This window comes from Parathielavia appendiculata, assembly GCF_033297405.1.
Source record: "Parathielavia appendiculata strain CBS 731.68 unplaced genomic scaffold N657scaffold_1, whole genome shotgun sequence".
NCBI lineage: Eukaryota > Fungi > Ascomycota > Sordariomycetes > Sordariales > Chaetomiaceae > Parathielavia > Parathielavia appendiculata.
The window spans coordinates 1144706-1163401 of NW_026944220.1; the positions used below are offsets into that span (position 1 = coordinate 1144706).

An 18696-nucleotide genomic window follows, 5' to 3' on the forward strand; every position below is an offset into this window, starting at 1 on the left:
GGACCCGTGGTAGACCCAAGGATTCTAATAGCGTGGGCGGACTCTAATCCCCAAAAGGGAGGGTTGTGCCGTGTCACTGACCCTCCCCGGATTTTGCAGGAAATGATCGGGCAGTCGGCCTTGTCGCGCTTGTTGGATCAGGTAGGCTACAGCATTAAACCGAATGTGGTGATGCGAACTTCGCCTGTGCTCGCTTGGCAACTTCGATGTTTCCACCGCCATTTCCTATCCACATGCAAACTATCGCTGTCAACACCTTGCGTTTCATTTTCTCGGGTCGCCGGGCTAATGACGGCTCACCGGGGACATGGCACGGGTAACATTCCCATGTTTGGGAAATTTGGCACGAGGATGGCTTTTCGGTGCTCGATGCGCGGGATACTTAGACAGAGTAGCGAATCTCGCCATCCACGGTTCCACGCACGTGCTTCCCTCCGGCAGTGTGTGGTGATGAATTTTGCATAGCGCTCTTGCTCAGAAACTCAGGGTCCTCTCGACCCTGTATGCTCGGTGATCGACGCCATGAAGACAAAGCAACTGGGAGCAATCTTTTTGACCTAGTCACTGACGGCTGATGATGGCGCAATGGAGTGTTACAATAGTGGTCTGCAGCGTTGGTGTATCCGCAACGCGTGATTTCCCATCTCAGCGATGCGCATGACGACCAATATTCCAACAAATCACAAAGCCCTGCTATTTCCCGCACGTCTCCCACTGTCAAGTTCTGCCCCCCACCATGGACCACAAAAGCAGGAACAGAGGGTTGATCACTCCAATGGGCATCAGCCGTTCCATGTCGGGAGGTCTTCTCGAAGGTTTTAGGTCCATCCCTGCAGCCGGGGAACGCCACCTCAAAAGAACGCAGGTGGGCGACATGTTGATTTCGGTCTCGACCCTCCCATCCATGCTGAGACAGGCAAGTGGGAGAGTTTGTCAGTTGCCGCAGAAGTCGGCCTCCAGGCCGACTCGTATGAGACAAATCACCAAGCATTTCGTGTACCTTCTAAGTTGCTATATCAAAGAATTGCTTTACCGTAGTGAAGGCCTGACTGTGAGTGGATCGTGGAAATAACTCGGTTATTGATCCATCAGGAACTGACGAGTAACAAGCAAATGCATCACACTCGCCGTCCGAATGTCAGCACGTTCCTCACGGATGGCTTTTCTTTGCATTTGAGGATCGACAGTCCATTTACGTAAGGTATCGATTCCGCTAGTAGCTAGACCCTGAACTTGGGACGCCGTCGTCACTAGCGTCGTGGACGGACCCCATCTTGATAACTACCGTGCACCTCAGCTCCGGCATCTCCCAGAGTCTGGACGATCTCGAACGGGAACTGTGGCGGGCGGGAGCCAACCTTCGATATCGACGGGACGGGCTGGCGAGGATTCACAGCCTGGGCCGCAGGCCATGCCATGGCCTCGCGCGGTGAACCCTCGTTGACAGCAAGACAGATACACAAAATGCAGGTGCTGATACGGGATAAGGTGTTCCGTGGGGTTGGGCCTGCGACGATAAGGCTCTTGCCGTTAGAAGCCACTCCACGGATTTCTCAACTCCACGGGCTGGTGGATATGATTGCCTTGTCAAGGTGATTCAGATTGTCGATACCGCAACCCATCGCTGTCTAAGGACGTTATCTTTGCGAGACCTCCAACTCAAGGTCCGTGGGGACGACACAAGAGTTTGGACTGTGCAATCCGCATTTCCTCGTCGCCATTCTATTCTCGGCCCGGCACACAGCTTATGACAAGAAAAACGTTGCTCAGCTTGCTTGTGATACCACACCATGCGTCCATAGGGCTCGTCAGGGCTGAGGAGGAAAACAGGCATCGACACGCGCTTATCGGTAGGTCTCGACAGCGAGACGACGTTTACAGACCCGCAAGTTTTCGTCCAGTCGGAAATGCAATGTCACTAAGTCATGTTCCGTCTCAGATGTTGGTGTCAGCTTCATCCCAACACGCACCTGAGCGTCCTTCTTGTCCAGTCGACTGACTGTATCCGAGACTTCGACATGCAACTTCAACCCTGTGCCTCTGGGGATCGGATGAAAATCCTGCAACTCTTGCATTGAGACGGAGGGCCTTTGCCACAGACATGCTGCAGCACGGCAGATGAGCCCCGACCCCGGCCCCGTTTATTGGTCCTTTGACTCATCCCCCGCCTGCCCTCCGCATCCCGGGTTTCTGTCTCGTAGGAACCACTGGACGAAGTTCGACGCGGTCCATGCGCAAGCCGAGACCACGCGTCAAGCCTCTCCGTGAAAGGTATGTGCTGACCTGAGCCGAAACTCGGCGGCCACCACTCCCAGCGTCGTTCGTCTCCTCCGTCCATTGGTCGTTCTGTGCCGCAAACAGACGCCGGGAGTCTACCGCGGCAGGTCGCCTTCGAATCATCAGGATAGTCGAGACAGTGCCGGGCTCGTCAGAATTGCTAAAGTTGGCACCAACAGTGTCAAGATGCCATTCAAGCCCAGCAACAAAGTGCCGGTTAAGGATGGTGGCACCAGGCCTTTGGAAGCTGTGTGGGATGTTGCTACCTATCGATCTCTCTATGGAACATGCTTTCAGCCAGCGCCGTACCCACGGCGACCCAAGGCTGGGCCAAGAGCCCGTTCGTGCCGTGTGCCCCGCGAATACTAAACCTGTCTTATCACGTCAGGTTGGGTTTGGGGGGACAGGAGTGACCGGAGTTATGGAGTGACCAGACTGAACGCCGAGGCGGTAAGTATCGATCTACCCTACAGCCATTTCAAGGCACTTCATCGCCTACGCAGCCGTGCCGCTTGCAACCTGTGGTGGGAAAGTTCAGGGGCGAAGCTTCTATGACTGGCCAACAACCGCGATGCCGTGCCTTGCGGACCGAATCTCACTCACTCCATCCCATCCGCCGGGTGACCCCTATGTCCTTTGATCGGCCGCCCGCGGCATGGCCTCGCGGCAGGCGGCCGCAGTCCTGGCACATGCACATTGGCGGGCCGCCCGAAGAGGCCGGCCCAAGAACCGGCCGGGGGGCCAAACGGTTGGTTGGGAGGCCTGGTTCGGAGGCCTGGTTCGGAGGCCTGGTTCGGAGGCCTGGTTGGGAGACCTGGAATCTCCTGTAGTTGTTGACTCGAAATTGGCTATGGTTGATGCGGGATGTCTGCCTTGCCGTTCGATGGGTCTGGCATTGCATGTGACAGTAGTGTATACGTGTAATGAAAAGAGGGCTCGGTGTCGTCGGTGACGCCGTGCAGCCTTTCTCAAGTTTGCTCCGATGCAGTAACCAGCCGCACTGCCACGGCCACTGCGGAGTCACCGCCAGCGGCACTCCATCTCGCGGTACCTACCACTGGTTCCTAGGTCCAGCACACAAGATCCATCAGACGCACCGGCGTTGTCGGCGGAACTCCAGCTGAGCAAGCTTGTCCGTCTCCCCTACCTTACCTTAGCCGAGTTTCACGCAGGCCTCTCATTCCGTCCCTGAGGCGAGAAGGCGGCCTTTGGGTTGTTGGCGTAGCACAACCCCTATCCACCGACACCCATCCTCCTTCCAGCGCCGCTTCCTCTTCGTCTGTCTAACCCCTATGATCCTCGATATCCCAAGCAGCCCCTGCCCTGTCCTTCCAGCGCTCTACCCAGGTCTCCGTCAGCAACAGCACCCGAGTCACCGCAGCAGCTACAGCCCGGAAGAGACGGAGTGGATGGTAGCAGCGCCGGGCTCACATTCAACAGAGCCGAGCGTGACATGGAAGCCGGTTTTGAATCCTCCGTTTTGTACCGCTGTGTGCTGTCGAGCCGCGCCTGTGCCGGTCTCCGGTTTAACAGGTCTTGACGGGAGAAACGACGGTTCTATGGAGAGCCCTCCCAGCTTCTCTTGACAGGCGGCGATGGCCAATCCTCGACAATGTATTGTACACTACCACGGCATAAGGATACGAAGGCATTCGAAGGTTGATGTGAACAGTCTTGCTCTAGCCTGGCAGTTGCGAAGCATTAGTTGGAATTCCGCCTTCCGTCTCACCTCTCTCCAGCTCGATACGCACACTCGCTCGTCTGGGGGGGTTGTCTCTTATCTCTCTCTAACTTGGGGTCCATTAGCCTGCCTGACGTCTGACCTCAGGGCTCGGGCTGTGGCTCGGCCAGTGGTGGGATGGGAGGAACGAGAGAAAGGCCCGCTGTAATTGCTGCCACTGCTGTCCGGGGTTCTGTAGGAGTTCGGAAATCCAGTGGACTCGTATCTCTCCTGAGGGTTGCCTAAAAAAAAAAACTTAGCATGACTCGGCTGATTGTTCCTTATGAGAGCCCAGCAGCACCATGACGAGGGAAAGCTCGCTTCTATTACCTGCAGAAGCCCTCTAGGCTGCGTATCGAGCCATACGTAAGTCATGCATGTCCTGACGGCTATAATTCATCTCATCCTCAAACCACCACTCCTACTTACTGTCTTTACACACTCCTCCTCTGCCTCATCCTCCCCCGTCCCAACCCAAGCCAGAACCGGCACCTCTCTTTCTCCCCGTCATCCCCACCGTCCATCCTTGCCCCAACCGTCTCAATGACAAGCCTCTTCGTGCTCCGATGATCCCATGCCTCCCATACCGGAGACCCGGGCATGCGATGCCTGTTTGGGTCTAGCGTACGTACAAAGCTCAGCCAGTAGCCCATCAGCAGCGGCACCACGCCGGCGTTGTACGTCTTGTAGCTTGCCCTGGCGGCGGGGAGCGCGTCTGGGCCGAAGATTGCGGCGGCGTCGAAGAGGTCTGTTTCACGTTAGCTGGGTGGCTTGGGGGAATTCAGGTGAAAGAGTTCGACGTACGCGGAACGCCGAGACCGGCGGCGAGGTTTTCGCTGTCGAGGACATTGTATCGATAGGTGTATAGCCTGTTCGTGGCGTTTCTGGAGTTGGCGGTAATGTCGAGGTAGGTTTGCACGTTGTGCTGCGGGCAAATGAAGGTTGCCTCACCGTAAGCCTTGCTGGCTGTTGGGAACCAGGGGTTGTGGGCTGGCAAGGGGGGCAACTGGGGATAGTGCGACAGGATGGCAGTTGTGTCGTTTTCGGTAAGGAGGGGGTAGTTGTTCTGGAGGAAGATGGCCATGTCGGACTGGGTCGCAGCGTTGGGGGCGAAGAGGGAGCCTTCTGTGGCCGGTTGGATTGGTTAGGACAAGATGGGAGAGAAGACAGGAGTGTGGAGAGACACACCGTCTGTGGACGTGCCGAGGACCATCGGCACGCGGATGAACTGTCCGTTCTCAAACAACTTGTACGGAAGATCTCGCAGGAAGTCGCCGTCAACACAGGGAGTAAAATAGAAAAGGGGCATTGGGGGCTCTGAGCGGCCGGGGAAAGGTTGAGCGTAGTTGGCAGCCTGCAGCACGGCAGTGTCCCTGCTCCGGAGACACTCCATCTGCCGAGCCGAGGACACGCTGCCGCAGCCCGTCTGGTTCACTATCCGGTTGAACTGGTACTCCAGTTCCGAAACCAGGGGCTGGGCCGGAAAGAAAATGGCCTCAGCCATGGCCCCAACAAATAGACGATCGTTGCGACCGCCGTAAGTCAGAAGTTGCATGGCGACCGAGCCTGCTCCGGCTGAGGCGCCGTGGATGACGACGTGGTTAGGATCTCCGCCAAACTGGGACGGTCAGCCGAGTGGTCAACATTAGGAGAGCAGTCTCGTAAAGACGCACCGCAGCAATGTGCTCTTTCACCCACTTCAACAGCATCCGCTGGTCCAGCAAGCCAGCGTTTAAAGCCCCGTCCTCCCTCACGCGCTCGCTCGCAAGGAAGCCCCAGAGCCCAACACGGTAGTTGAAATTAACCATGATGATATTGTGGCCACTTCTTTCTACCGCCTCAGCGCCGTTCCAGTTGGCGTTTGTGTTGGCAACATATCCTTATTCCGTCAGTCAACCGGTGCTGTATGTGACAGTGTGTGCCTCTGGATGACTTACCGCCGCCCTGAATAAACACCCACACCGGCAGCTTGGACGTGACCGTAGCGTTCGTCGGTGCCCAGACATTCACGAACAGGCAGTCTTCGCTCTGTCCTTCGGCGGGATAAGGCACGCCGATGCCGAGGCATATTGGAGGATACTACATGTCCATTAGTGGTGACTGAGGGGAGATGATCGGGTTTCGTCCACCTACCGTCGTGGCTTTCTCAACCGTCCCAGGGTCGGACCTTACCGGCTCAGCTGGAGCCCTCCATCTCAGATTCCCCAGGGGCGGGGCGGCATAGCGCATGCCCAAGAAGGCACTCACCCCGTTGGACAATTGCAGGCCCTCGTAGGTCTTGACAGTGGCCGTGCCGATGACGATTGGCTGCAAATGGCACGTCAGCAGTCTCGCGAGACAAACCATTGTATATTATCTTTTCAAGCAGCGCGGGATACTGAACGTGGCGAGGGGGAAGAGACCATGACGGTGAAATGTGTGACGGCGTGGTATAACAAAGTAAAGACTTGCATTGTGTGACAAGACGGCATGCTCTCGAGAAGGAGCGAAAGGCAACACCGCCAGGGGTTACAACCAAAAACGGTCGAAGCGGCAGCCGCATGGCAGTCGGTTGGTGTCGAGCAAAACATTTCACCAAAAGGCGCACCTCCCACCTCCCCAGCCAGTCGTCAGCGGCAGGGGAGGTGGTCGGCTGCAAAAACCCCCGGGAACGTTCCCCGGGGCGGTTTTACTCCAAGTCGAACATGGTGCCTCCCCCAAAGGTAAGGCACCATACGACCTGCCAGCTCAGTGGTGGGCTGTTGGAGAATTGTGCGTGGGAAGTTGTTGATAGTGGTGCTGCCGCAAGATGCTCACTAGTGCGGTAAGGAGTACGCGTTCGGATGGAAGCTCGTCGTCACCACTACGGTAACTCGGACTTGGTTGATGCATGAAGCCCACCAAGGCAAAGGGAAATCACAACAGGACAGAAAACAGGAACCTACCCTGTTCACACGGCCGTCCGACCTAAACACCAAGCCCCAGAGATATGGCTGAACCGCCAACACCAAGACAGTTAACAATACGAGCCCAGCCGTAATCCAATGAGACACCGGCGGTACCCGCTCCCCCTTTTTCCCTCTGCTGTTGCCGACGGGAATCTCAATACTACCATAGCCATTCCCGGAGAGGAGATAGTCGTCAGTCCTCGCCCTGCCATCATCCTGCTCGCCACCATCACCATCACCACTCAACCTCTGCCAGCGATCCAGCTGCTGAACCATGCCAACCAGGAGCTGAACGACATGCACACCATGTCACACCAGACACTTATACCGCTGCCACTGTTGTTTCGGTCAGCATTGATCATCACCATCGACATCATCCCAATACCAGACCTCAACATCTCTTTATGCTATAATATTGTCAAAAAGCGGCAAAGAAAAGAAAGACAGGGGTTCGTAGAGTGTTCCAACATTTGAATCTGGAGCCTGACTGGGTTCCGCTCGAGTTTAAGGTAGATAGTCCGGGCAACTGCCAGTCTGCTCGGTGCTGCTCCGACCGATGTACCTCGATTGACATATCTGTTACAAGGGGTAGGTAGTCGAGAGGATGGTTTTTTACATACATTATTTTGGGTCGCACTAACAGTCTGAATAGCGCGGTAACTGCGAGCATGCCACGGGCAGCATACGGCCTGCAAAGGGTGTGCGCTGCTCCTTCCTACTGCAGACCTGGACTCATGAGCGAGAGATGTCTGGAGAAGGAAGGTTTCACCATACCAGACTCGGGACTCAGCACCACTCTCTCGGGGCAGGAAGACTAAAGGAAATCAGAATGCAGAGTGGGCAAGAATAACAAGGCAACGTCACAAAAGACAGCAATCAAGCCAGGTAAAGCGTACTGTGTGTACTGTAGTAGTTACGTTGCTCTACAAATCCGCAGTGTTGGTGTAGGCATACAAGTTCCACTGGAAAGGTTCGAGACTCTCGTAAGTGAGCAAATCTAAGCCGCAAACATCCCCACCAACCGCCAGGCCCGGCTCCGGAGTCATCACATTCCAGACCGGTCAGCCGGGAGAGGTGGTTAACTCAAAAGTGGATGGCAAAACAAGACACCCCACCCAAGGCAACTGAATGACAGCTAGATTGAAGGCTAAATAAAACAGCGTATGATCCGTGTACTTTTGTATAGCTGCAACACAAGAAACAGCAGTGGATATTCTTGATGTTATCAAACCCCCAAAAAAAAAGAAAAAAAAAAGGGGCGCCTGAGTAGTATAGCAATACCGTAGCCATCGTCATGCATACGCATCTATAACATCCAATCCAGCTCGCCCATATAAGAACCATGAGGAGTGTAGTAAAAACAACAACACGTTAAACCCCTTGATCCCAACCCTCAAATCACACACGCAAGTGTACAAACAGCAAGTTAACTTCAGCAAGGAAAAGATTAGAAGAGACGAGAAACGAAAGATACAGGCATCACCTCAGAATCCTCATCTCCTCCTTCCGTCCCGGCGCGAACACATCCTTGTACACCTCCCACATCCTTTCCAGCTCGCCGACATACTCAGCATGTAACCTGTCCACCTCGCGCGGATCCACCCCGTTTCCCTCCCTGACCTGCCGGACGGCGATGGGCCTGCCGACGACAACATTCAAGGGCCTCCGATACGGCATCAAACCCACATCATAATTAAAGATGCCCCTGCCGTGCAAGAACGGCAGCGTAAACTTGAGCGTCCGCAGCAGCCACCTCTGCAGCGCGTGGAGCAGCGGGTGCCGCTGCGGGCTGACCTGGTCGTACAAGTCGTTCTCGCCGAAGGCCAAGACGGGGACCAGGTCGGCGCCCGTGCGCAGCGCCATCTTGACGAACCCTTTACGCTGCGCCAGCACCAGGTGTAGCGTGCCCGGGTACGCCTCGAGCGACTCACGCGCGCCGCCCACGACGATGGTCACGGCCCGGCCCATCCCCTCGCCGTTGAGCCCGCCCGTCGTCAGGATCGCCTGGATTGACTCCTTGGACACGGACTGGATGCCGAGCGCGAGAATGTAGTCGCGGTAGAGCGGGATGCGGAAGTTGGAGTCGAGCGTCAGCAGGCTGTTTGTGATGCCGGGGAACTGGTCGGCAAAGCCGAGGGCCTCGGTGCCAAAGGCGGCGAAGGCACCGTGCGAGATGATGCCGTGCGGGTGGTAGCCAAAGATGTACTTGCGCGTCGGCGGCAGGTGGTGCGTCTTGTGCAGCCGGGCGGGGAAGTAGTCGGCGAAGAACCTCCAGACGGGGAGGCGGCGGAAGCGCTCCGAGCGGGCTCGCAGGCGGCCGTCGCTGGCCGACTTGGAGAGGAGCATGTGCAGGAGGTAGGGGATGAGGAGCGGCCAGGTGAGCGGGATGGCGCAGAGGAAGAAGAAGAAGGAGACGGTCATGACGATGCTCATGCAGTGCGCCACAACAGCCATCGTCTGCACCCGGCGCCGGTAGGGTATGTTCCAGGGGGCGAACCGGATTCCGCCTGCTCTATGGGCGTTCGCCCGGTCCCGCTCCCGGGCTGCCGCCTCCTTGCCGGCCTCGTCGGTGAGGGGCGGGTACTCGGTGGCGCTGGTCTTGCGCTTGATGGAAGCCAGCACCGAGTTCCGCGGGCTTCCCTTCTGTTGAGGGGTCTCATAACCACCCAAAGTAACGTCGTCGGCGTCTTTCTCAGCAATGTCCCCCGTGGAGGCCGCAATGTCAACGCTCTGGAAGAGAGCCCCTCTTTCGTCTTGGACAGAGTTCGGTGTCAGGCTGCCGTCGGGTTCCTTCAGCCAAGCTGTTAGCTCTCACGGTCCGTTGAGATCTTGGACTGTTTCAGCGTGGCGTCGCTCACCGTCTCGGTCTTCTCTTGGCTCGGCGTAATGCTGCCATCTGCCACGGGAGCAACAGGGCCTGCATCTTGATGGGCTGTCATCGCGTCAACCGGCTGGGCTGTTTCCCCTTGCAGAGGCCCCTTCTGCGCCGTCTTCTTGGGCGACGCCGTCTTTTTTTTTGCACCTTTGCTCCTGCCCATGATAACTGACTTTGCGTGGCGAGCTATGGCGGATCTTGGGGGTCTTGGGCTTTAGTATCTGGTGGTGGCTCACCTGCAACGATATCCGGGACAGACATGGTTCAACGGGCCCCGATAGAGGGGGCAAGATCGATCATGCGCAACCAACCAAAATGGGGAGCAGGAAGGGCTGGCGATGTAGCTGGTGCTAGTGGGGGAATGCGAACGGAAGCAGCGGTTTGGCGTCCAGGGTGAACCCGGATTCGATAGTATCAAGAGGCACGACGCCTGCTTGCGGCGGCACCTGGGGTTTGGACGGGAAGAGCAAGCTGTGAGCTCAGCTCGATCGGTCGATCGTGATTTCTAAGGTGAGGACGTTACGGTGCTTGCTTGTTTGTTATCGCCAGAAGAGAACTATATCCGACAGCACACCATATGAAAGTCCATTGTTTTCGCCCCTGCCACGCCGTTGGTTCCCGGGTCGGTTACTGTACGCCGCAAAGGGAGACTCAGCGGGGTTAGCGCAATCGGTGGCCCATTCCAGCGTCGACGTGCCTAATGACGTTCGAGGTGGGGCGGCCGTCTCAGCTGCCGGCAGCACCGTTTTGTCATGTGGGAAACGCCAAGCCAACCTTGGAAGTGCTCCGAGCTAGACTGTGGTGGGTACGGAGTTATCATGAAGTGTTGCGAGTGTAGCGCTTAACAGGTGGAACTGCCCCTTATACATTAACTGTAAGAAACCTGCCTGCTTAAAAGTACGATACCCGTGGGTGAGTTGTGTATAGTTCATTGCCCGTACCAAGAATCTATCAGCTAACTAACGCAACTCAGTGAGGGCAGCTTGAGCCGCTAACTCGAAGCTGAAAGTCAACATGGCCAGATACCAGTTTGATGAACTGCTTGAATTCCTCCTAGCTAACTTCGAGCTAAGCTAGCTGGCTTTTGGAACCGAAATCTCTTTAAAACACCGTCACAAGTAACGCTGGATCCATTCCTTTTGGCCCCAATATCTTCCTTGCGCCGTACAAACACCGGATACCAATCCCGAGCCAGAACCCAAGAAAGATCTAAAAAGTACAAGCACCTAAAGGTGCTGGATATGCTATGCCATTCCAGGCTCGCTGTCTCCCGTACGTCTCGAGCTTAACCACACGCTCCCAGCCCTACTGTTGAGCGGCGGCGGCGGGAGACTCGGCTGGAGAAGGCTGCTCTTCTTGCGCCGGCGGTGGAGGCGGGGCAAGCTGCTGCCGCAACGTCGCAATCTCGGCCGTCAGCGCCGCGATATGTTGGTCGTGCGCATTGAGCTTCTCCAATAGCTGGGCCTTGCTTCTCGCCTCTGCCTCCACCTGGCTAGTGAGCCGCTGAACCATTGCTTCCAGGTGCTGGAAGTAGGTGTACGAGCCCCAATCCGGCGCGACAACCCCATTGCTGCTGTTGACGGTGCCTTGTGGAGGAGCGGCGCCGCTCGCCGCCGCGCGGCCGCGCCCACGCTGGTTGGGTGCCGCTGCGTTGCCTTGTGTTGCGTCTCGGTCAGCGGGGGGGTACTGAGAGAGCCAGGCTTGCTTGGCCGCTGGTGACATACCATGCGAAGGCAGCGACAGCTGCTGTGCCCCGTTGCCCGCCCGCGGCTGGCCTGCTGCGTTCGCTTGAGCTCCCGGGCTCAGCGGCTTGGGACTCTCGGTCATGCCGGTCTGCGAGTACATGCCGGAGCTGCCCGCGCTCAACGGTATCGACGACGATATGCTGGTTTGTGGCGTATGACTGTTGGCCGTGTTTGAGCTGGAAGAACCTCCGTCAACGTTGGGCGGATACAACCCAGAGGCAGCCCCAGGTCGCTGTCCGGCCGGGGGGTATGTATTCGAATGACCTCCGCCGTAGCCTTCCGTACCAGCCACGTGCGGCGTCTTGATGCTCGGCATGCTCAGACGGCGCCGCTCGTCTTCCGAAAGCTCAGCTCCGCTACCCTCGTACATTTCCCCGCCATCGGATGGCGCCAGGTCCTTGAGGCCGAACGAGCCCATCGTCTGTCTTCTGCCCGCACACCCACCCGCTCCTTTGCTATGCCGAGCCAACGCGTCGCCGCGCGCAAACTTTCTATCACAACTCGGGCAGATGTGCGGCTTCTCACCCGTGTGCAGCTTGCTGTGACGCTTCAGATCGTGGAGCCGGCGGAATCGCATATTGCATGACTGACACGGGTATGGCTTCTCCTGGCTGTGTGTGAGCAGATGGCTCTTCAGATTATGGTGGCGGGTGAACTCTGTCTCGCAGTAGGGGCACTTGTGCTTTTTGTTTGAGTTTGGCGAACGGGGAGTCAGGTCGAGAGAGGGTGTTTGCGACGCGCCTAGCGGCATGCTCATCCCTCTTTGAGGGTCGCTTGGTGCCGGCATGGCTCCCGGATACGAATGGGATGCTCCCGTTTTGTCTTCCATCTGCGCCTCGGGTTGCGGGCCGTACATACTCTCGTCGTTATGAGAGTCGACGTCCATCGCCCCCGGGCTGTCGACGACGTGCCCGTCTCCCTCATCTAGACTCGCCCCGCTTGTGCCGCTCGGCGGACTGACATCATGGCCCGTGGGGATATTAACAGAACTGAGTGCCCTCGCGGCTGCCGCGGCGGCAGCAGCCTCAATCTCCGATCGTGTCGAGTCTGTTGACGCGCCATGGGGTCCACCCATGTCTGTTGCAACGCCCGACATGACGTCGCCAGCCGGGGATTGGTGCTCGCTGTTTTCTAGCTGGGCAAGCTGTAGGCGCTCGTCTTCCTGCTGCCTACGCTCGTCATCTTCCGCCACCTCTCCCTCGGCAGCCTCGCCTGACTGTCTTGCGAACCCCACCAAACGGGCAATCTTGGATGGCGAGATGTCGCCACCAGTCGCCAACGACTCGTCCGAGGCTGGTGTTGTCTCACGCAACCGCTTGAGCGACTTCGACCGCCCTAAGTCGGCGGCGGGCCCAAGGGCAGCTGTGGTCTGCGGCACGGTTGAGTTCGACAGCGCATGCAGAACCTCCGTCGCGGTGGAGCCCCGGTCCGAAACCATGGCGACGTCTAACGAAGACGGGAGCGAGACCTGAGCTGACCGGGAATGTGAAAGCCGAGGAAGTCTAAGATAATCCCAGGCCTTCCGAGTTGAATGCTGCGCGATGCGACTGCGTCACGGGCGGCTCACGACCATCGCTGGATCGATAACGGCGGTCCGCGCCTTTTATGGTGTGGCTGGAGATCGTGGCGAGAGCTTCAAGAGTGCGTCGCCGGCAAATGACAGCTCAACCAGACGCAGAATTGTCGGATCGGCCACGGCGGAAAACAACTAATCGAACCTTTGAATCTCAATTCTTAGGAAGCTGGGGGTTTCCTTCTAATTGCCAACAATCTGGCTTGCAGTCAGCATCCGGCGAGATGTGTTGTGGTGAGGGCGCGGATGCAAGCCTCAGAGTGGAGGGAAGAAGGCTGGAGCGAGGCGATGCGAACACCGCAAGAAAATTGGGCGCAGCAGCTGGCAAGCCTCCCAGGCCCCACACATGATCGCCGACGGCGGACGCCAAGGCACTCGGACGCACCTGTTAAGCGGTACTTGGGCAGGTTCGATGTGCTGAGGTGCAGCCTCCCCATGCTAACCTCTCTGGCTGTCAAGCCACCGCGTCGCTTTCCTTTCGTGGTTACTGCTTATTACTCGGGCTCGCTCAGCTCCCTCAAAATGAAGCATCATTTGCGGAGAACCCCATGCACGTGGCTTGGACTGCGTTGTCGAGACGGAGGCATGCTGTTGGCAGAGACGTGCCAGGCCGCTTGGAGTGTGGCAGGGGTTCTTCTTAGCACGAAGGGAAGTGGCGCAATCCACACACACACACGAGCCACCTCACACAACTGCACTTCAACACCCTCGGCCCTTTGCGGCACATCATATTCCTTGATCGAGATGTGCGTTGCCATGCCAGCGCCACGTTCATTAAGAATTCGAAAATAAATTTCGTTTCTTAAATTGATGCAATTGAGATATGTATCAGTGGGGCTGGTAGTTGCACCAGAGATCCGGCAGTCGGGGGCAAGGAGATATCTCCAGTGGAATTCGTATTTCAGGGTGGACGCCAACTGCGGTCCTGAGCTCCGACCTGATGCTGGAAGGCACGCCGTCCCGACACACTGATTTGCACGCATGAACGCCATGGGAAACGCCGTGCCTCCCAGCAGCCTTTCTACGAGGGCGAATATCAAATGGCTTCACCACAGTTGTCTGCTTCCAGCTGTTGAGAGGCAAACACACAACGTATGGACGTCACCGCAAGCAATTGGAACCAGAGGCGAAGTTGGCTTACTACGGTACATGGCCCCTGCGAAGAGAGGATCCCAAACTCTTTCTACTTGAAACCCTATCCCCCAGTTCTGAGGCGGTGCAGCTCGAGAGACGGCCCAGAATCATGCCACAGCTCGGTGCCACACGAAATCCACGGTTATGTTCCCTCAGATGGGGGTACGGGAAAGGGTGTCCCGCAGAGTACTGTCCGAGTGACGCCTTTTCAAAGTCTTGTGCGAGTGAGTAAGGTGTTGCGCTGCCCCTCTACAGGCCACATGTTGTTAGGAGTTGAAGGCTGAACTATGAGCTCAAGTCAGCCCGTTGTCTTTCTAGTGCTCGAGTCTCGGCGATGGGGAGCTCCGTTGGCAGAGAAGATGAAAGGAATTTAGGACCCGGCACACTGTACGGGTGTCGATTTGACATGGAAGGCACTGCGGGCCCCCTTCATAGCAGACTTAGCCGTAGTTAGAGCCTTGAAGGTGGCCAGCAAGGGCTCAAGAAACGGGAGATAAGGCACATACAGCATAACTATGGACTCTGAAAAAAAGCTACCTAGACGAGCAGCAAGGCAGAGAAGGCTGATCATATTGCTCCCTTGTGCCTTGTGAGTTCTCACTCAAGCGAAACGACCTACGGACGGAAGTACAGCACTTCGCCAACATATGAGAACCGCAGGTATAGGGCCGAAGGAGTTTTCGCTGAACTTCTGAGATCAATGGGAACCATCATGACTGTCACATGATGGAACACTGATACATTCGAGGCGGCGCTCACACAGCCACTGGGTCACAACGTCTAATAGCCTTCTATACTCCATGGTATCTGTGTTTGATGTGCCTGGCCCGTTGGGCCCCGGGCCGTCCGCTCCCGTCCAACCTGATCCATGTTGACAACTTACGAGGCAGGTATTCTCAAGCCATTGTCAGTGGAGATGCTGTGTTTCTGGGACCATGAGCCCTGATTCTAGGCGATGAAGAAAGTGTGAGGTACAGCAACGATATGAAGCGAACCACCGTCATCCCAACCTGGGCCACACATCCCTTCTCACAACAGCAGTCTCTTGATGAGGTAACGTTAGGGATATCATCTCATCTCGAGAGGACGCCATCTGCTTGCGAAGCCCTCCCCAGAAGAGCGACCATATGGTATGGGCTGGTGTGGCTATGCCATCGTATGAACGCTGCTTCGTCTCAGGAGACCTTGACAAACCACTGCTCGCTATCGTAGAGACCTTACCTTATAGTCTGGAGAGTTGCGCGCAAATCATCTACACTTCAGGCAGAGTGCTCTGTTGAATTTTCCGACGTGGGAAACAAGGCCAAAATTAGGGCCACAGAAAGAGCTTGGCAGCAGAGAGCAGATCAACGGCATGAACCGGTCACCGATGTTCTTGTGCTGCTGGGGATCGTCCGGCAATCAACTGGTGACACATGCACAGGCGGGGCGAATCAAGAAAACAAGGTTGGCATCTCGGGGCACAGCGCATTCGAGCCGAGTTCCGTCGAATCCGCACGACACAACGATCAGGTCGTCGCTGCGTCACCATCCCACGAGAACATGATTCATATCAGCAACCTATTGAGTTTTGAGATGGCTCATTGTGTCCGTTGCGTAATAATCACCTTCGAGTCAGTAGAGAAAAGCGTGTTTTCAATCCATCGCAGCATTCCAGCGAGGCCTGGCCAGCGGTTCATTGTTGTGTCGTATCATGCTAAGGTAGCCCCAAGGCGCCTAGTCAGGTACCTGCGGAATGATGCAGGCATGAATATCCATCCCGTCTGATAAACATCGGATGCTGCAAATTTGGTTTCTGTCTGCTCGCGTCGTTCCTTCACCGGGCGGGTCCACGTGCAGCGGCTGTCGGTAGGAATTCATCGTCGCTCGAAGACATCATCAGTTTCAACAGCTTGGAACTCCAATTGGGGTTTTCATGATGATCAGCAGCCGACTTGTCGATGAACTTGAAAAGGGGGCAGACAGGTTCTGGGCCTCTCCTTGATCGTGGTCGGCTTGGCGTTGGTTTGGCACTCTTGGCTTTTGAAGACATACCGGATCAAGGCTAGCAGCGTCGCGAGACTCTGAGAGTTGGAAGATGAAAGACGAAGAAACAGCACAGGTTGTTGGATTGCTTTCCTGAAAGCCGTGATGTCTTTCCGAACTGTGGATCGATTGCGTGGACTGTCGACGACAGCTTTTTCGATCCGAAACACGCTTTGCGATGACCATCCCTGTCGTCTCATGACTGGCCACCGTCCTGCAGCAGCCGCCTTCCCCAACCTGAGCCTTGACTCTTTGAGGAACGCAATCTCGCCAAGCAGCGGTCTCCCTGACCACTGCCCTGGCCTTGGCATGCTCTGGGCTAAACATCCTGGTCGGCGCTCATTTCGCTCCTTTTCCATTTCCACTCTACCCCATCGCTCGCCCTGCCGCTCATTCATGACCCAACTCTCCTCCTTCGGTTCATCCCTCTCTTGAACTGTTTGGTCTCATCACTCGTTTCCCGCTTTCGAAGCCCGCACACTCTTTTGCGACGGCGATTCCATCCAACAGAGAGTCTTTAGCTCTCTCCCACATTCCTTTGGAACAAACCAACGAATAAACCAGGATGAAAGGGATCATCAAGACCGCGGTTGCGGCAGCCGTCTTCGCCGGCGTTGCTGCCCAGCCGCACATCCACGGCCACGGCCACCGTCATCTCCATGGCAAGAGCCACGAGCACTCTCCAGCAAAGCGAGACACCGTGGTCATTACCGAAGTCGTCGAGGGCCCTACTGTTGTCAAGTATGTGAACGAGAAAGGGGAGGATGTTGATGCCGACGAGGCAGAGGAGGGCATCTCCAAGGGCCTCTTTATCGTGATGGGCTCTTCGACGCCGAGTTTCAGCGCACCTCCTCCTGCGGCTTCGACCTCTTCGTCTGGCCCCGAGTACGGTGCCCAGTTTTACGAGAAGTCTAGTTCGGTCGCGCCAACTACTACTTCGTCAACCCCGCCGGCAACTTCCACCGCCGCGCCTCCTCAGGAGACGCAGTACCCTACCGGGCTGGATGCTGATTTCCCGAGCGGCAAGGTCCCGTGCGACAAGGTGCCGACCGAGTATGGTGCCATTGAGATCCCGTGGGTTGGCACCAACGGTTGGACGACGCTTGCCAAGTTCGGCAAGTGGATCAAGGGTGTTGCGATTGACAACATCGAGTCGCCTATCTCGGGAACTTGCCAGCCCGGGATGATGTGCTCGTATGCGTGCCCCGCGGGCTACCAGAAGACGCAATGGCCCGAAGAGCAGGGCGCTACCGGCCAATCCGTTGGCGGTCTCTGGTGCAACGAGGACGGCAAGCTCGAGCTCACGCGGCCCTCGCACACCAAAATATGCGAGCCGGGTGTGGGCGGTGTCTATATCCGAAACGAGCTCTCGACTAACGCTGCCGTCTGCCGTACCGACTACCCTGGCAACGAGGCCATGGTCATTCCCCTCGACACGTATCCCGGCAATGAGTACACCCTGACGAACCCGGACTCCTCGGACTACTACGTGTGGCAGGGCAAGCCCACGACTGCCCAGTACTATGTCAACAATGCCGGCGTTGCGGTCGACCAGGCCTGCGTGTGGAACAGCGCCCAGTTCCCCGACTCTGCCGGCAACTGGGCGCCCACAAACATCGGCGTTGGCAAGAGCAAGGATGGCATCACTTACATCTCCATCTTTCCCAACGCGCCCACTAGCACTGCTGTCCTTAACTTTGATATCGAGATCACCGGCGATATCTCGGGGACATGCTCTCTAAAGAAGGGCGTGTACTCGGGCAACAACGGTTGCACGGTATGTTTCGATTTGAGTGATTGGTTTTGTGTCTTCGATGCTAATGGTAAAACAGGTTGGCATGAGGGCGGGCGGCAAGGCTACCATCGTCTTCAAGCACAGCTCTTGAACATGACGACCGATGACTTTCGTGGTGTTTTCTTCATTCCTCCGACATCGCTGCGGGCTCATGGCGACGGCTTGTGCAGAGCTCGAGGCATCAAATCTCTCTCGAGTTGGACAATGTGACGGCCATGGAGAGCAATGGATTTAGAGTCGCATTTAATGTTTGAATGTCTATAATCGCAATTTGACATGGAGACTTTGGTTGGCGGTTTGTTATATATACCACTTCCTTCAGGCTCGGACTCGCGGCTCGCATTTCATTGGGGACGGGCTCAGTCTCGACCGAGCTGCTTCTTTCTAGGGGGCCGTTTGCAGGGCCCCATCAGATGCGTTCCTTGCATGTTCTTAGGGTTCTTACATTCCTTATCTGGCGTACTCGGAGTCCAGAAATTGCACCAATTCCTTCTGACATGTGATCGCACACCTACTTGCGCAGTGCCGCGACGTGTGCCCATCTTGAATCTGGGAACTCTGTGTTTCGCAAAATGTTGAAACAGAGACATTGTCATGTCGATTTGTCCGCTCAGTGGAGGTTCTC

At 56.5% G+C, this 18696-nt stretch overlaps 8 protein-coding genes across 8 annotated transcripts; 2 read left to right on the forward strand and 6 right to left on the reverse strand.

Annotated features, from left to right (window-relative positions):
- Positions 1 to 689: 689 nt before the first annotated feature.
- On the reverse strand, positions 690 to 959 carry N657DRAFT_638882 (uncharacterized protein). The gene has a single exon (XM_062791668.1). It carries the CDS (start codon positions 904 to 906, stop codon positions 718 to 720), a length of 189 nt encoding a protein of 62 aa, XP_062652185.1. The 5' UTR covers positions 907 to 959; the 3' UTR covers positions 690 to 717.
- Positions 960 to 2157: 1198 nt separating this feature from the next.
- N657DRAFT_629529 (uncharacterized protein) lies at positions 2158 to 3458 on the reverse strand (the record flags this gene model as incomplete). Its single annotated transcript, XM_062790896.1, has 7 exons — positions 2158 to 2437; positions 2587 to 2642; positions 2777 to 2796; positions 2881 to 3166; positions 3333 to 3334; positions 3375 to 3397; positions 3430 to 3458. The coding sequence occupies 7 exons, from the start codon at positions 3456 to 3458 to the stop codon at positions 2158 to 2160; spliced, it is 696 nt and encodes a 231-aa protein (XP_062652186.1).
- A 973-nt stretch (positions 3459 to 4431) lies between these two features.
- On the reverse strand, positions 4432 to 6226 carry N657DRAFT_652107 (alpha/beta-hydrolase; the record flags this gene model as incomplete). The annotated part of the gene is made up of 6 exons (XM_062794261.1): positions 4432 to 4745; positions 4802 to 5122; positions 5186 to 5615; positions 5671 to 5876; positions 5935 to 6076; positions 6131 to 6226. The coding sequence occupies 6 exons, from the start codon at positions 6224 to 6226 to the stop codon at positions 4432 to 4434; spliced, it is 1509 nt and encodes a 502-aa protein (XP_062652187.1).
- Positions 6227 to 6844: 618 nt separating this feature from the next.
- Positions 6845 to 7539, forward strand: N657DRAFT_638889 (uncharacterized protein). The gene has a single exon (XM_062791669.1). The coding sequence runs from the start codon at positions 7021 to 7023 to the stop codon at positions 7396 to 7398; it is 378 nt and encodes a 125-aa protein (XP_062652188.1). The 5' UTR covers positions 6845 to 7020; the 3' UTR covers positions 7399 to 7539.
- Positions 7540 to 8094: 555 nt separating this feature from the next.
- N657DRAFT_667686 (DAGAT-domain-containing protein) lies at positions 8095 to 10451 on the reverse strand. The gene is made up of 3 exons (XM_062795415.1): positions 10036 to 10451; positions 9783 to 9856; positions 8095 to 9714 (listed from the first exon to the last, which is right to left on the reverse strand). Exons 1-3 carry the CDS (start codon positions 10058 to 10060, stop codon positions 8404 to 8406), a joined length of 1410 nt encoding a protein of 469 aa, XP_062652189.1. The 5' UTR covers positions 10061 to 10451; the 3' UTR covers positions 8095 to 8403.
- Positions 10452 to 10696: 245 nt separating this feature from the next.
- N657DRAFT_638892 (uncharacterized protein) lies at positions 10697 to 13369 on the reverse strand. Its single transcript, XM_062791670.1, has one exon. The coding sequence runs from the start codon at positions 12980 to 12982 to the stop codon at positions 11105 to 11107; it is 1878 nt and encodes a 625-aa protein (XP_062652190.1). The 5' UTR covers positions 12983 to 13369; the 3' UTR covers positions 10697 to 11104.
- Positions 13370 to 13561: 192 nt separating this feature from the next.
- On the reverse strand, positions 13562 to 14475 carry N657DRAFT_638893 (uncharacterized protein). The gene has a single exon (XM_062791671.1). It carries the CDS (start codon positions 14107 to 14109, stop codon positions 13648 to 13650), a length of 462 nt encoding a protein of 153 aa, XP_062652191.1. The 5' UTR covers positions 14110 to 14475; the 3' UTR covers positions 13562 to 13647.
- A 1883-nt stretch (positions 14476 to 16358) lies between these two features.
- N657DRAFT_638895 (glycoside hydrolase family 132 protein) lies at positions 16359 to 18540 on the forward strand. The gene is made up of 2 exons (XM_062791672.1): positions 16359 to 18053; positions 18109 to 18540. Exons 1-2 carry the CDS (start codon positions 16842 to 16844, stop codon positions 18160 to 18162), a joined length of 1266 nt encoding a protein of 421 aa, XP_062652192.1. The 5' UTR covers positions 16359 to 16841; the 3' UTR covers positions 18163 to 18540.
- The last annotated feature ends 156 nt before the right edge of the window (positions 18541 to 18696 follow it).

What these genes read in the sequence shown, in the direction of transcription:
- N657DRAFT_638882 (XM_062791668.1), bottom strand. Translation starts at nt 906, where the DNA reads ATGGATGGGAGGGTCGAGACCGAAATCAACATGTCGCCCACCTGCGTT.
- N657DRAFT_638889 (XM_062791669.1), top strand. Translation starts at nt 7,021, where the DNA reads ATGAGACACCGGCGGTACCCGCTCCCCCTTTTTCCCTCTGCTGTTGCC.
- N657DRAFT_667686 (XM_062795415.1), bottom strand. Translation starts at nt 10,060, where the DNA reads ATGTCTGTCCCGGATATCGTTGCAG. An exon ending in TGTCCCGGATATCGTTGCAG is followed by an intron (nt 9,857 to 10,035) that starts GTGAGCCACCAC and finishes ACGCGATGACAG; the next exon opens with CCCATCAAGATGCAGGCCCT. An exon ending in GCCAAGAGAAGACCGAGACG is followed by an intron (nt 9,715 to 9,782) that starts GTGAGCGACGCC and finishes GCTTGGCTGAAG; the next exon opens with GAACCCGACGGCAGCCTGAC.
- N657DRAFT_638892 (XM_062791670.1), bottom strand. Translation starts at nt 12,982, where the DNA reads ATGGTTTCGGACCGGGGCTCCACCGCGACGGAGGTTCTGCATGCGCTG.
- N657DRAFT_638893 (XM_062791671.1), bottom strand. Translation starts at nt 14,109, where the DNA reads ATGGCGTTCATGCGTGCAAATCAGTGTGTCGGGACGGCGTGCCTTCCA.
- N657DRAFT_638895 (XM_062791672.1), top strand. Translation starts at nt 16,842, where the DNA reads ATGAAAGGGATCATCAAGACCGCGGTTGCGGCAGCCGTCTTCGCCGGC. An exon ending in CGGGCAACAACGGTTGCACG is followed by an intron (nt 18,054 to 18,108) that starts GTATGTTTCGAT and finishes ATGGTAAAACAG; the next exon opens with GTTGGCATGAGGGCGGGCGG.